The 16,567-nt window shown below is 41.3% G+C and overlaps 1 protein-coding gene across 1 annotated transcript in view; it reads left to right on the plus strand.

Annotated features, from left to right (window-relative positions):
- Window positions 1-16,567, plus strand: part of LOC145394188 (tether containing UBX domain for GLUT4) — a 673,993-nt gene that overhangs the window by 449,478 nt on the left and 207,948 nt on the right. Inside the window, exon 8 of the mRNA XM_080268173.1 lies at window positions 390-523. Within this exon, the coding sequence (XP_080124299.1) occupies window positions 390-523 (134 nt within the window). The remainder of the gene's footprint in view (window positions 1-389; window positions 524-16,567) is intronic.

Here is a 16,567-nt window from a genome sequence, read left to right on the forward strand (position 1 = left end):
TGCAGTAGGAATGTGTTTTTCTAAGTTAGGCCAGGTTAGGGTCCATAAGTACCAGAATGTTTATTAATGTATGAACATACTTCTAAACCCTAATTTTATGTCTCTTTTGCATTTATTTCAGTCATTTATGTGCCTTATTGGTGTGATTTGGGTCTTAAATAGGTGCTATGCATGTCCAGAGGGAGTTGTATAGGTGTTTCTCTGAGTTAGGGTCCATAAGTACAAGTCCATAAGCTGGGGCCCAATATCCGGACAAAACCAATATCCGGACCCACCTATGGCTCTATTGCATTGGATATTGGAGTGATTACTGTGTATATATATATATATATATATATTTATATACACAAACATATATATATATATATATATATATTTATATTTTCCAGGTTGGCCCCCACAATGTAGTTGTGTTCTCCATGGATGATGCCCCGTCTGCACAATTCATCGAGGAGGATGACACCTTTTTTGAGCTCTCAGCTGATGAAGTCAAGCGCTTGTACATGGAACAGAAAAAAGCAATGTAAGTATTCTACTTTTTATGTTTTCAGCACTGATCATCATCATCGTTAGAATCATAATTGTTATAATCATCATTGTCACTGTTGCCACATTATCATAATTATCATCATCATCATCAGTCATGATGATGATTGAATGACGACGACGACAACGACAAGAACAGCAGCAACAACAACATCTTTTTCTGCCATTCTCAGGTGGAGTGAGGTAGAGTCCAGGATGTGATGAAAATGAAAGTAAAAAGGCAGTGCGAGAATAATCAGCATCATGCTTAATGAGATGGACCACACACTCATTCACTCACCATTCAGACCCATGGAATCCTGACTCATAGGCATACTTTTCCACATGTATTGTATTCGCTTCATAATTAGCTATAAGACAGACATCCATATTCTTAGATCTTCGCTATTGTCATCGTCATGGTCTTGTCGTACTCCCAGAACATTTGTCTTCACTCGCTCCATACACATACAATAACATAGTATTGGACCGATGATGGTGAATTTCTTCGCAAGGGGTGGCCAGGCAAAGCTGCACAAATGAAAGTTAAAAAGCTATTACAGTATTGTATTTGAAAGAAAAAAAAGTACAGTATTCCGAAGATGAAAGTTACACTATCTGTCTATCTATCTATTGCCAGATGCCTCAGTCCCGTTTGGGGTGGCCACAGACAAATTGCCTCCAAGTCGCCCTGTCCCCCGCCATTTCACTGCCCTGCTCCCAACTCACACCCCCCTCTCTCATATACCTCTCCACCCCATCCCTCCATCTCATCCTCGGCCTCCCCCTCCCTCTTCCCCCCCTCCACCTCACTCACATACACTTGCTTTGTCAGTCTTTCACCCTCCATCCTCTCCACATGGCCAAACCACCTCAGTGTGTTCCTCATAACGCTTCCTATCACATCCACATCAACACCACAACGCTCCTTTATGTCCTCATTCGTCAGCCTGTCTCTCCATGTAACTCCACAGGCTCCTCTTAAATAACTCATTTCCACTGCTCTCACTCTTGACTTGTGTCCTTCCAACAACGTCCAAGCTTCACTTCCGTACGTTAGAGTTGGCATCACAATACTGTCATGTAGTAACTTTTTCACTTCCATGCTCACTTCCCTGTTTCTTATCACAGCTTTCAAAGAACCAGTTACACGATGTACTGTATTACAGTATAACCATGTTATAACGGACTTCAATATAGCGGAATTCGCTTTTATCGGACTCGAGGAGCCAACTGGACAAATTTCTTATGCATCAGAAAAAGTCCGATAAAGCCAGAAGCTGTCCGCCTCTTGGAATAATGAATAAACAAACAAACGGAGGAGACACCATAACATCGGTCCCTTCTCCTCTCTCCTCCTCCAATTCTTCCCTTCCTCCCGAAGATGGGAGAGAGAGAGAGAGGTGAAGGTGAAATTGAAAATTAAAATTAAAATTAAAAAGTAGTTGTGAAAATGAGTGTAAAGGTGAAGGTGAAAAAGCATGGAAGTGAATGTGAATGTCGAAGTCTACAGAGAGAGAGAGAGAAAGAGAGAGAGAGAGAGAGAGAGAGAGAGGGAATAAATACGGGAATGACAAGTGGCGTCCCCTTTCCTATAAACAAATGAGGGAGATAGGCATACCATTGGCCCCTCCTCTCTCTCTCTCTCTCTTCAGGAGAGAGAGGCGAAAGTGAATTTATAAACGAAGGTCAGTGAAGGTAGTGTGAAGGTGAAAGTAAAAGTGAATGTGAAAATGGCAAAGGTGAAGGTGAAAGTGAAGATGAAAATGAAGTCAAAAGTGAAAGTGAAGGTGGAAGGTGAAAGAAGGTGAAAATGAAAGTGAAGGTGAAAGTGAAATCAAAAGTGAAGGTGAAGGTGAAGTGAAAGTGTGGGTGAAAATGAAGGCAAAAGTGAAGGTGAATGTGAAAGCGATGGTTAAGATGAAAGTGAAGGTGAAAATGAATGTGAAAGTGAAGGTGAAAGTGAAAGTGAAGATGAAGGTGGAAGTGAAGGTGAAGGTGAAAGAGGTGAAAATGAAAGTGAAGGTGAAGGTGAAAGTCAAGGTGAAGGTGGAAGTGAAGGTGAAGGTGAGAGAGGTGAAAATGAAAGTGAAGGTGAAGGGGAATGTGATAGTAAAAGGGAGGGTGAAAGTGAAGGTGAGTGAAAGTAATTCTAAAGGTAAACATGAAAGCGTATTGCAAGTGAAGGTGAAATGAAAATTCAAAATGAGTGATAGTGAAAGTAAGTGTGAAGATGAAGGTGAAAGTGAGCATGGAACTGAATATGAAAGTGAATGAGAATGTCAAAGTGAAATGAAAACAAAGGCTAAATGGATGGGAAGGTGAAAATGAAGGTGACGAGGAAGACAAAAAATATGAGAAGTAAAATGGAAGTGCCCAGTGCCAGAGAGAGAGAGAGAGAGAGACTGTAGAATAAATGCATGAATGACAAGTGCTTCTCTTTGCATAAGGAGGAGGAAGTCCAGGGAGGAGTCCAGATGTCGCTTTTATTGGACTTTCGCTTTTTTTGGACTGGCTTGTGCCCCAGTTAGTCCGATATAGTGAGGTTTTACTGGGTATACAAAAAACATTAAAATACCTCGTATGAGTGCCGTTGTAATATTTTTATACAAATGTAAATATGTTTTAAATGAACATGTTTGGGCTCATGAATTATGAGACCAGACACAGACACACAACAACGACATAGCTGGCCAATCTCATGGAAGAGTTGAGGATTATCAAAGCAATTTTGCAGTTATACATATACCGTATTTCGCGGCATGTAACACGCACTTTTTTGTCTCAAAGTTACCTTAAAATATCCCCATGCGTCCTGCACACTAGACTAAGGCAGGTTAGTTTGGCTCCATTGAGAAGAAACTCTTATAAAGATGATCATCTCACTGCTTAGCAACCACAGATGTTTTCTACAGTATGCAGACTTGGTTTTATTTTAAAAATAATATACACTAGTGTGTATATGCAGCAGATTTAAGAAACACGCGAGATCAGAAACACATAAAACTTTCGCGGGTTTGTTTACAGCTCAACTGGCTAACATCGTGAAGATATTTAGCGGTTTAGCAATTTAACAGTTTAGCATCACACTACTCCAGCAAGCTAACGTACATGATCACTGGTGAACTGTCTGCTAACCTTCTGAAAGGCAATCATGACCACTTTGCTTGCACTAACTAGCAAAGCAATCATACTGGAGAGATACTGGCTAGTGAAACTGCCAAGTCATCAAAACAGACTTTCGTCACGTATGGAAATTCAGTAACCCTAATTAGGTCAGTTACTTTTGTGACATTTTGTGAGTGTATATATGCAGCAGATATTAAAACACGCAAGTTCAAGAACACAAAGCATTCACGGTTTGTTTTCAGCTCAACTGGCCAATACCGTCAAGGGGTTTAGCGGTTTAGCAACTTAGCAGTTTAGTGTCTAGCATACATCCTACTCTAGCAAGCTAACGTGCTTACTGGTGAACTGTCTGCTAACCTTCTGAAAGGCAATCATGACCACTTTGCTTGCCATCCATTCACTAACTAGCAAAGCAATCACACTGGAGAGATGCTGGCTAGTGAAACTGCCAAGTCATCAAAACAGACTTTCGTCACGTATGGAAATTCAGTAACCCTAATTAGGTCAGTTACTTTTGTGACATTTGTGAGTGTATATATGCAGCAGATATTAAAACATGCAAGTTCAAGAACACAAAGCATTAACGGGATTGTTTTCAGCTCAACTGGCCCATACCGTCCAGGGGTTTAGCGGTTTAGCAACTTAGCAGTTTAGTGTCTAGCGTACACCCTACTCTAGCAAGCTAACTTGCTCACTGGTGAACTGTCTGCTAACCTTCTGAAAGGCAATCATAACCACTTTGCTTGCCATCCACTTACTAACTAGCAAAGCAGTCATACTGGAGAGATGCTGGCAAGCGAACCTGACATGTCATCAGAATTGATTTTTGTCGCATATGGAAATTCAATCACCCTCATATGGTTGGCGTCTCTTAGTGACATTTTGTTTCATGCCTGACAAGAGTATCATAGAAGTGAACAGTCTTATTATACCAATAGCGAAAAACAGGAAAAACAGTTGTAACGTTAAACAGTACTGCCTGAAGTTACAGCTTCACTTTTTCAGCCAAGTGAAGTACTTTAGCAATGTCTATGGAACTCAGGGCACACCCAATTACAGTATTTTGTTATGAAAATAGGATAAAATTCACTGAGTAGCATAACTGATGCAATATCTGAAATAGCAGTGCCTGACGGGCATTCATATCAGCGTCCGCCATTTCTGCTGTATTCTTAGCAGACGAAGCGATCAGAATGATTGACAACGTTCACTCTCTGCATCTCTGCTGCCTAAGCAAAGCTCTTATGATCGGCAATGGGGATCATTTAGGCCGTAGCGTCCAAATTTGTTAGGTTAGGTTAGGTTAGGTTGTAAAATCGTTTGACATTTTGGATGTTACGGCCGAAACAACCAGAATCCTAAGGTGTAGGTGAGAGTTTGGTGTGGGTGTAGTTAAGGAAGTAGAAGTGGGAAGAGTCAGGCTAGGGAACTGATAATCTGCTTATTGTAATCCCTTCAGCCCAGCAATGTATTTTATAGGGTAGTTTATTCATGCTCGCCATATGATTTTATTCAGTTCAGGAAACCTGTACTGAGGAGGTTAATGTGGGCTGTATCAAATGCCCCAAGTCTGAATATCGCCTGTGCTCAGTTAAAACGATTGCCAAGTTAAAGTCGTATGAAGTGTGGTATAAGCAATTCAATGGATGGTACTGAGGACCATTTACTGTATGAGAATGACAGTGAAACAGTGATAATGACCGTGGTGATGACTTCCAGTGATGCTTCAGGACTTGGGGGAAGTACTGTAGTGATGAATTCTCAGGATTTGAAGACGAGTGAAATTTTCACCATGTCAGTAATGTGAAGTGAATATAGGTTTTAGGTGATCATGACAGATGCAACCATGGAAAATTTAGGATCAATGGTGCTGTACACCTTTAGTCTTGCACTGACGATGTTTGGATGAATAAATTGTTTGAGATGTTTCATGTCCTTAAGTGATGATATTTATATTGAACAACCAAATACATTTTGATGTTTTTGGCATATAATAAAGCCACTGGGTACTCCAAAACTGACTGATGTAAATGTTTCAGAGGCGAGGGAATGTTGCATGTGGTGTGTACATGTGTGCGTGTGTGTGTGTGTACCATAGCGACTAGGAGGCAGCAGTGTTAAGACCAAAAATGGATGTTTTCACAGTACTCGAATGTTTTGAGATGGATATCTGTTTTTAGCAAATTCTGGTAAGAGTTATATGCATTTTTAATTGTTGATGCTTCAAGGAAAACAGCTGACAGTAAGGGAGTGATTCTGGGAGAAGAGGGTAGAGACAGTTGTCTAGCGCTTGGGATGCAGCAGTGTTGCTAAGAGATAGTTTCACCATTCTCGACATGTCTTGAGATGAATGTCTGTTTTTAGTAAATTGTGATCAGTGAAGAACGTATTTTTAACTGTTGATGCTGCAAGGGAAACATCGCTGACAGTGAGGAAGTGATACTGAGAGGAAGGGGTAGAGACTGCTGTCTAGCGACCGGGAGGCAGCAGTGTTACTAAGGTGTAACAATGGATGTTTTCACCATAGTCAGTATGTTTTGAAATGAATGTTTATAGTAAATTATGATCAGTGAAGCATGCATTTTTAATTGTGGATGCTGCAAGGCAAACATAGCTGACAGTGAAGGAGTGATACTGAGAGAAGAGAGTAAAAACAGCTGTCTATCCTGTTCCCAAGCAGCCTTGCTATATTGAACTTTGGTTGTAAAACATTGTAATTTGTGTATTTACAAGTGCTACCTTTTTATATTATTTGTGGAGGTAATTACAGGTTAGTTAGAGTGCATGATTAATGATGGTAGTAGTCTGATATTGTGCTTGAGTCAAGGCAATGTGAGGAAATTCCGTAACAGGTGTGGAATATGACGGGGTTCTTTTAGGATAAATGAACTGATGTGAACATTCATTGTATTTTATGTTTTCGTCAGTGAATGAAAGAATAGAGTTTATTGACTTCATTTGTGGTTTTAAATTCATAAAATATTAAAAACAGTGTTTATATCAGTTTACTGGTACATATGTATCATATGTTGAGATGGCCTTGTGGTTTGAAGTCACGTTTTGTTAAGACGGGGTTTTGTTTTCTCTTTTCCTGTATCGTTCTTTGTACATAAAAGAAGAAACTAAAGGATGATGAGCAGTACTGAATAGATTCTGAAAGGTGAGTGTGTATCTAAGTGATAGTGGCTCATATCAGTCACGTTTTGTTAAGAAGGGGCATTGTTTTCTTTTCCTGTACCATTCTTTGTACAGTACTCGTCAGAAGTATTCAGCGTTGTCCGCCGGGCGCGCAATACTTATGGCCCAAAAAGAATCACCCATTTTTGGGGGTAAGAATTGAGCCACAAGTTTGAGCTCCGAGCATGACGTCACGGTAGCCTGAGGCCTTCCGACACGCTGGTTGGTTCCCGCCTCAGTTGCCCACGGGCTGCCTGAGAGAGAGGAACTCCGCCGAGTGTCCCTCTCAAATTGCGCCATTTTTTACCGAGTGTCCCACAGTGTTTTGGCCTTTAAAACTTTGTTATGGCACCTACCCGTGAACTATCGAGTGAAATCATATCCCAGATCATTGCTCTAAAGGAGGCAGGCCACCAGACAAAGGAAATTAGTGAATTGGTTGGTGTGGCACGATCGACAGTGCGTCGTTGGTGTGCGTGGTTTCGGGAGGAAAACAGTGGTGAAGTTCCCACAAAGAAACCGAGGTCTGGTAGGCCTAGGAAAACTTCCCCAAGGTCTGTTAATGTTTTAAAACGTGCAGTGGAGTTTAATCCTCATGTGAGTGCAAGGAAAATTAAGGAGAGCAACCCAGAAGTGTTTGGTGAGGTGTCAGTGAGAACAGTGTCTCGTAGGGTGCATGAGCTTGGTTACACAAGTCACAGGCCTGTGAAAAAGCCTCTTCTCTCTAGCAGCCAGAGAATTCGTAGGCTTGCCTTTGCTAATAAATATCTAAACTGGGGTGAGGAGCAATGGTTGTCAGTGTTGTGGTCTGATGAGGCAACGTTTAGTGTTACCTGTAACAGAGGAGCACGAAAAGGTAGTGACCCACTTGACCCACGGTATGTAGAAAGCACAGTTAAACATCCTGATTCACTCATGGTATGGGGTTGTTTCTCAGGGAAGGGTTTGGGGAAGCTTGTTGTGCTTCCCAAGAACCTCAGAGTGAATCAGGATGTTTACCTGGAGCTTCTGTGTGATCATTTACCAGACTCCTTCGAGCTAACAGGTGCACGAGTGTTTCAGCAGGATGGTGCACCTGCTCACAAGGCCAAATCGGTCACCAATTGGCTTCGTGACTGCGAGGTATCATTCATGACAGACTGGCCAGGAAATAGCCCAGACCTCAACCCGAGTGAAAACCTCTGGTACCTCGTAAAGAAGAGTCTCCAAGGGAAGGACGTGAGCTCTCTGCCTAAGCTGGAAGCCGCCATTCGTGACTCCTGGGACAAAATACCGCTCCAGCACCTCAGGAGCCTCGCCCTTTCACTTCCAAGACGTCTCAGGTCCGTGAAGAAACGTAAAGGCTACCCTACAAAGCACTAAAGGTAAATAAAATGCATTATTTTTATGTTTTTTCAATGTTGAAAGGTTTGTTTCTCAGGAGGGACGCAGGGCGCTCCATACTTCTGACGAGCACTGTATATAAAAAAAAAGAACCAAAGGCTGATGATCAGTAATGAATAGATTCTGAAAGGTGAGTGTGTATCTGTGTGGTAATGGCTCTTATCAAGAAACCTTAGTGCAGTCTTGGTTGGGGCAAACTTTTTTTTTCACAGAACTGCCCTGCCAGAATTAGGGTGCGTCTTTCACAATGCTGCGTCTTACATGCCGCGAAATACGGTAAGTACCATCTCTTCTTTTAAATAAGGGAAGACGACACAATATTATTCTAAGAAAAATAAATAACCACATGCAGACTTCCACAATTAAGGGTAAGGTGAAATAGGAGTGAAGTGTAGCACCTTACACAAAAATTTTTGCATAAACTATCTCACAGTCAAATATTTTACTTTTCTTCGCAATTTTTTCTACTATTTCCCTTGGGTAAAGATCAGCCTTGCCATCTTATTTCACATCGTTCTCTTTCAGTCACTTAATTTGGGCTTCTAACAACCTTCTTTGGAGAGACAGGCTAGGATAAGTTAGGTTAGGTTTTTAGGTCCAGCTTAACCTTTTTGGTGTTTAAATACCATTATAGCATTGCCATGGTGAATGATGACTTGTCTGCAATGATGGCCTCTCTCTCCTTCATTAAATTAAGCAGTGTTGTACACTGGTTCTGTGAGAGAGGAAGAGCTTAGTCCTTGCTGGTCATATTGATCAAAGGAGGTTTGTTTACATCAAGTAGCATACCAACTGACAGAGGTGTTATAATTCTCATTTATATAAGAATTGCTGCTGTTATATAATTATTTGATCATCACACATACCTTCTTCACTTGAATGCTTATCAGTGGTGGGCAGCGCAAATGAAGAAGGACCTTGCGCAAGCGCAATCCACAGTTCACTACCTTGCGCAAGTGCAAATGCGCAATCTGACAAATATTTAGCTTGTGCAATGTCGCAAAGTGCAAGCGCAAACCATTTGCATATATTTTTGGGAATTACCAAAAATATTGAGATAGTTAAGTAAATCTGCATACCTACTTACTTACTTTTATTTTGTATTATTATTTTCTATTATTTGTTATTTGCGGAAGTGCGCAATCTAATATTTAGCTTATGCAATGTTGCAAAGCGCCAGCACAAATCATTTGCATATATTTGTGGGATTTACTGTAAAACATATATTGGTATAATTAAATAACTTAGTAAAGTACAACCTGCCCACCACCCGTGGTGACTGAGGTACAGGAGGTCATTGTCCGGGAAAAACAGCCTTGATTTACCAAGGCATTGGCAAATATCATGTGATTACTGTATCAACAACTCTCTCTCTTTCTCTCCGACAGAGGAGGGAGGGAATGGAGAATAGAGAGAGGAGGGAAGGAATGGAGAATAAGAGAGAGAAGAGGGACGAAGTTTATGCCTTATCTCCTCACTCAGAGGGACGCTCCTTTGCCATTTCCATGTATTTATTCTCTCTCTCTCTCTCAGAATAATGCTCTTTATCTCTATCTCTCTCTTGTCTTTTCAAGACTATTTAATAATTCAATATAGATATACAATAGCATATGTAATTCGTTACAAAAAATAAAAAATCATGAAATGCATTTATTCTCTCTCTCTCTCTCTCTCTCTCAGAATAATGCTCTTTCTCTCTCTCTCTCTCTCTCTCTCTCTCTCTCTCTCTCTCTCTCAGAATAATGCTCTTTCTCTCTCTCTCTCTCTCTCAGAATAATGCTCTTTATCTCTCTCTCTCTCTCTCTCTCAGAATAATGCTCTTTATCTCTCTCTCTCTCTCTGTCAGAATAATGCTCTTTATCTCTCTCTCTCTCTCTCAGAATAATGCTCTTTATCTCTCTCTCTCTCTCTCTCTCTCTCTCAGAATAATGCTCTTTATCTCTCTCTCTCTCTCAGAATAATGCTCTTTATCTCTCTCTCTCTCTCTCTCAGAATAATGCTCTTTCTCTCTCAGAATAATGCTTTTTATCTCTCTCTCTCTCTCTCTCTCTCTCTCTCTCTCTCTCTCAGAATAATGCTCTTTATTTCTTTCTCTCTCTCTCTCTCTCTCTCTCAGAATAATGCTCTTTATCTCTCCCTTTCTCTTGTCTTGTCAAGACAGTTTATTTAATAATTCAATATAGATATACAATAGCATATGTAATTCGTTACAAAAAATAAAAAATCAAGAAAACAGAGTATTGAAATCAAATATCCACAGCCTAATAAATTAAGAGGCTGTGGATATTTGATTTAAATAATGTGTTTTAATGGTTTTTGTAAGGAATTGCATATGCTAATCTTAATAAATAATGTATATTTATTATCATTTACTAATAATAATGATTTAAAAATATTAAAAATACATTATCTGTTGAAGCATATAAATACCACTACCCCCTTCCCTCCCGCCTCCCCCCACCAAGCACCAAACCACCCTCGCGACCCGCCCCAGCCTCCCCCATCCCTTGTCCAGCCATGCGGGAAGCTCTCACCACGTGTCCCCTGGAAGACCACGTGTCCCTTGGATTGTGCAGTGCGCAATCCACAGGGCAGGTGTGTTCTAGGCAGGTGCGCAAGCGTAAATTTAGTTGTGCAAGTGCAACTAAGTTTGCGCTTGCGCACCTGCCTTTTCATGTGCGCAAGCGCAAAATTGTGCATGGTCTCATGCGGTGTGCAATATGCAAACGATATCACCGGAGTGCAAGGATGCGCAGTTGCGCTTTACGCAAGTGTTTGCACACCTGGCCAGCACTGATGCTTATATCCGTACATCTACAGAATGGTAAAGAAACATCTGAATCTGGGTCTGAATGCAAGAATCGCATCAGGTGGTAGCACTTATACAAAAGTTCTGACTATCACTTTGGAGGACATCTCAAGTGTGACTAGGAATACTACAGCGACGAACACCATCACAGCTGACGACCATGGTAACAATATGAAGATGATTACAATGACGAAGATCTAGTAATACGGCAGAGAATCAGTTTGATGAGTGTCAGGTTTAAACAGATATGACAGACCCACATCATGCACTTTTCTAGATTCATTTATCCAGCTTGATTGCGTGTCAGTTCCCAAGCCTTATCATCCTCCACACTTCACTTTCTCACACACTCATTGATCATATCTATCCACCTTCTTTGCCAGCCACACTCCCTTCTCTACTGTCAAACACACCCACATGTATCCTTTTCACCATCCTTCGCATACAAGTTCTCTCCTCATTATTATGCCATTTCAGCACTCTCTCCTCTATTCTTTCATGAATTACCATCATCATCCTATTTCAGTTTCTCTTCACATGGTATTAGAAGACATCATGTAGATGTAACAACAATACAGATATTATGTATTGATGTTACTAAGCTGTATTTCCTGCAAGGCTGGATATATGAGCACCCAAAACACACTAAGAACACATTTTAATTACTTACATTTTTTATAAGTTTCTATTTATACTGTAGTTGGTACCACATTACCTATGGTAGATAGCTATCATAGTAGTTTTACAAATTTTGGTAACAGAGAACTAGTTTGGTAAAACATACACACACACACAACACACACACAAATTGTGGAGTCACAATTTAATTGTGTGTTCTCTGGAAGAGGGGAAAATGCCACAAGAATGGAAGAGGGCAAATGTGGTACCAATTATAAGGGAGGAAACAGGGAAGAACCCCTGAATTATAGACCAGTGTCTCTAACCAGCATGGTCGCAAAATTGTGAGAGAGAATCCTGAAAGACAGGTGGATAAAATAGAAGAGATGAATATTTTGGCTGAATGTCAGCTTGGATTCAGAAGTGGAAGGTCATGTGTTTCTCACTTGTTGAGCTTTTACTCTAGAGTGATTGACATGGTACAGGAGAGAGATGGTTGGGTGGATTGTGTGTACTTAGATAAGGCCTTTGACAAGGTACCTCATGAGAGACTAATGTGGAAACTTGAATATATAGGAGGACTGAAGGGGAAACTTCTGGAATGGATGAGAGACTTTTTGAGAGACAGACAAATGAGGACAGTAATAAAGGATAGGATATCTGGATGGAGGGAAGTAACAAGTGGAGTCCCTCAAGGCTCGGTATTGGCGCCAGTAATGTTCCTGATTTATGTAAATGATATGGTAGATGGAGTGAACAGTTATGCAAGTCTGTTTGCTGATGATGTAAAGATCTTGAGGAAGGTAGAGGTTGAGGAGGATTGTAAAATGCTGCAGGAGGATTTGGATAAGATACAGGATTGGAACCGGACGTGGGAAATGAAATTTAATGTAAAGAAATGTAAAATATTGGAAATGGGTAAAAGTACCAGGAGGCCATCACTAAATTATTTGTTGGGTAATGAATTAATCACAAAAATGAGAGAAGAGAAAGATTTGGGAGTGCTGGTCCAAGATAGTTTGTCACCAGAAAAGCACATTAACAAGATAGTTAGAGAGACTTATAAACTCTTGACTAACATAAGAGTAGCATTTCATTATATGGATGAGGAGATGATGAAAAAATTGATTGTGGCCATAATCCACCCAAGGTTAGAATATGCAGCAGTAGTGTGGTCCCCACACAAAAAGAAAGATATTAACAAGATTGAGAGAATACAAAGAACAGCAACCAAGATGGTCCCCAGTCTGGCAGACCTGTCATACAGAGATAGGCTGGAAAAGCTGGACTTGCCTTCCTTAGAGGAAAGGAGAAAGAGGGGAGACATGATTGCAGTGTTCAGGACCATGGTGGGAGTAGATAAAATTGACCGAGAAGATCTGTTTGCATGGGATAAGAGAGCAACAAAAGGACACGGAATGAAATTGAAAAAGTCAAGCTACTTGAAGGATATCAAGAAATATAGCTTTCCTTACAGAAGTACAGACTTATGGAATAGCCTGGACAATGAGATCGTCCAGTCTAGAAACTTAAACGAGTTTAAGGCCAAATTTGACTTATTGAGAAACAGCGACGGAAACCCACGAGCAGAGCACATTCTGTGTATATCACAATTAGGTATATTAGGTAAATACATAAATTTTTGGAACGACTTAGACGAAGAGGTGGTGCATGAGAAAAACATTCATGTGTGTAAAGGTAGACTTGATAAATGTGGATTTGAAGACAGCACAACACGAGCATTGCTCAATTCCTGTATACTGCAAATAGGTAAAAACAAATAGGTTAATACACACACACACACACACACACACACACACACACACACACATGAAAGTAAGAAAGTGGTATGTAAGGAAATAGAAGTGAAGGAAACTAAGGGGGATGGCTATGAAAGATCAGAAATTGAGGAAGTGGTACCGACGGAGGGAAGGAGAAAAGAGGGCATAAAAAATATCAAAAATAACTTGAAGGTGGCATATACTAATATTGATGTTTTAATATCTGCAAGGCTTAAAATTAACTATTTCTTGAGAGAACATGAACCTGATGACATGTGCTTTGTAGAGACCAAATTAAGAGAAGATATTGGTGTTCATTTGTGAGATGGTAAATACAAACTGTGGAGAAGAAACAGAAAAGAAAAAACGGGAGGAGGAGTGATGATAGCAGTGAAGAACAACATAAATGTAGATACCGTGGAAATGGAAGGCAGGGCTGAAGTGATATACATGAAATTAGAAACTGGAGAGAATGGCAAGAGAGACACGGCAGTAGTGTATGTTCCCCCTAAGACAAGAGCATGGAATGATGACGAATACCAGGAGATGTTGTCAGATATGGCTAATTATTTACAAAAAATAATTGAGAAAAGCAACAATATAATTTTGGTGGGTGACTTTAACTATAAAGAGGAGTAGACTGTAGCACCAGTCGAGCCGGGCAGTACTCCCGAGGTGGATGGAAAGCTGATGACAGGGAGTGCTGGAGCTCCCGTTTCATCAGCCCTCAGGACTAGTTCCTGACCATCCCCCTTTGCTGAACTTTTTCAGTGTCTCAGTTACACAGAGAGTAGGCCAGCATGCTCTCCAGTACAAATTTCTCCAACTATCTACACCAAACTACATGCACAGTACACACTACACTTCCTATTCAAAATTCAACAAAAATGGTGTCTCTTCATCAAGCCTCGGAGTCCCCGGGGGGGGGGGACCATAAATGCCCCCACCATCCGCCCCTCTCCCGATGATGACTCGAGATGCCTGGAACCACTGTCTGACTCTCTTCTTCTTCATTTCTGCAACATTCGCGGCCTTTCCTCTAACTTTCGCTCTGTTGAGCACCACCTCTCCTCTTCTAAACCTCACCTTCTTTTTCTAATGGAGACTCAGCTGTCTGAGGTAACTGACAGCAAACCCTTTTCTGTATCCTCCTACTTTCTCTATACTCATTTCAAAGCCAAAGGTGGCTGTTGTGTATATCTACGCAATGACTTATCTTCCTCTCGTGTTCCTGAACTCGATTCTTCTGTTTTCTTTACACTCTGGCTTCGGCTTTCCTGTCATTCTCTGACTAAATATATCTGTGCTGTTTACTTATCCCCTAATTCTACTGACTATCAAAAATTCTTCGACTATCTTACTTCTACGATGGAAACACATTCTATCCATTTCTCCTTTCTCTGAAATCTCCATTCTAGGAGATTTCAGTGTTCACCACCACCTTCGGCTCTCCTCTCCTTTCACGGATCCACCTGGTGAACAAACCTACATCTTTTCTATCCTTAATGACCTAGAGCAGCTTGTACAGCACCCTACCCGTATCCCTGACTGCCTTGGAGAGAGCTCCAACATACTTGACCTCTTCCTCACAACTAATCCTTCTGCTTACTCTGTTAATCTTTTCTCTCCGTTGGGCTCCTCCGATCACAACCTTATTACCTTAATCTGTCCTATTACTCCGGTACGGCCTGTTGACCCTCCAGGGAAACGTCGTCTGTGGTATTTTGGAGCCGCGGACTGGGAGGGCCTCAGGAAGTACTTCTTTGATTTTCCCTGGAATGATTATTGCTCCCATGGCCGGGAGCCATCTGAGTGTGCCTTGCGCATTACGGAGGTTATTCTCTCGGGCATGGAAGCATACATTCCTTTCTCATATCCTTTGACTAACGCAAGAAAGCCTTGGTTTAATCACGCTTGTTCTAATGCTGTCCGCAACAAGGAGAGGGCCTACAAAAGGTACCGGAGCCAACCCACCCCTGAATCACATCATCTTTACGTTTCTGCCCGGAATTGTGCTAAGTCTGTTCTTCGCTCTACTAAAAATAATTTCATCCATACTAAATGCTCTCAACTCTCCAACTCGAATTCTTCCCGCTCCTTCTGGCACCTTGCCAAAAATCTTTCTAACAACTTTACCTCATCATCCTTCCCTCCTCTTTTCTACTCTGATGGTTCTGTAGCTATTTCTTCTACTGATAAAGCAGATCTCGTCGCACAGACTTTCTCCTCCAATTCCACCTTAGATGATTCCGGTGCTGTTCCTCCATCACTTTCCCCCTCTGACTTCCTCATGGCTGACATTAAAATTTCTTCAGTTGATGTATTTTCTGCCATCACTGGCCTCAGTACCAACAAGGCATATGGGCCTGATGGGGTCCCTCCTGTTGTTCTCAAGAACTGTGCTTCTGTGCTTACACCCTGCCTAGGCAAACTCTTTTGCCTTTGTCTGTCAACTTGTACCTTTCTTTCTTACTGGAAGCTTGCTCTCATTCAGCCAGTCCCAAAGAAGGATGACCACTCCCAACCCTCCAACTATTGTCCAATTGCTTTAATTTCCTGTATTTCAAAAGTTTTCGAGTCAATTCTCAATAGAAAAATTTTAAGGCATCTTTCCTATCACAACCTTCTTTCCGATCGTCAGTACGGGTTCCGTCAGGGACGCTCCACTGGCGATCTTCTCACCTACCTTTCAGACTCCTGGTCATCCTCCTTTCGGGACTTTGGCGAAAGCTTTGCCATTGCACTTGACATCTCAAAGGCTTTCAGTCGAGTCTGGCATAAATCTTTAATTTCCAAACTGCCCTCCTACGGTTTCTATCCTTCTGTCTGTGCCTTCATCGCTAGCTTCCTTTCTGGTCGTTCTATAGCCGCTGTTGTGGACGGCCATCGTTCTTCTCCTAGATCTATCAACAGTGGTGTTCCTCAGGGCTCTGTCCTATCACCAATTCTCTTCCTTTTATTCATCAATGATCTTCTAAGCTGTACATTTAACCCTATCCACTCATACGCTGATGACTCCACCTTTCACCTTTCCATTCGGTTCCCACAACGCCCATCTCAACAGTTACTTCAACAAACAAGGGATGAGGCTATGGCACACCTAATGTCTGACTTGGCTCGTATCTCTGACTGGGGTAAAAATAAT

The sequence above is a fragment of the Coenobita brevimanus genome, chromosome 26, assembly GCF_032717465.1.
Source record: "Coenobita brevimanus isolate Jiangsu-jjx chromosome 26, ASM3271746v2, whole genome shotgun sequence".
Taxonomy (NCBI): domain Eukaryota; kingdom Metazoa; phylum Arthropoda; class Malacostraca; order Decapoda; family Coenobitidae; genus Coenobita; species Coenobita brevimanus.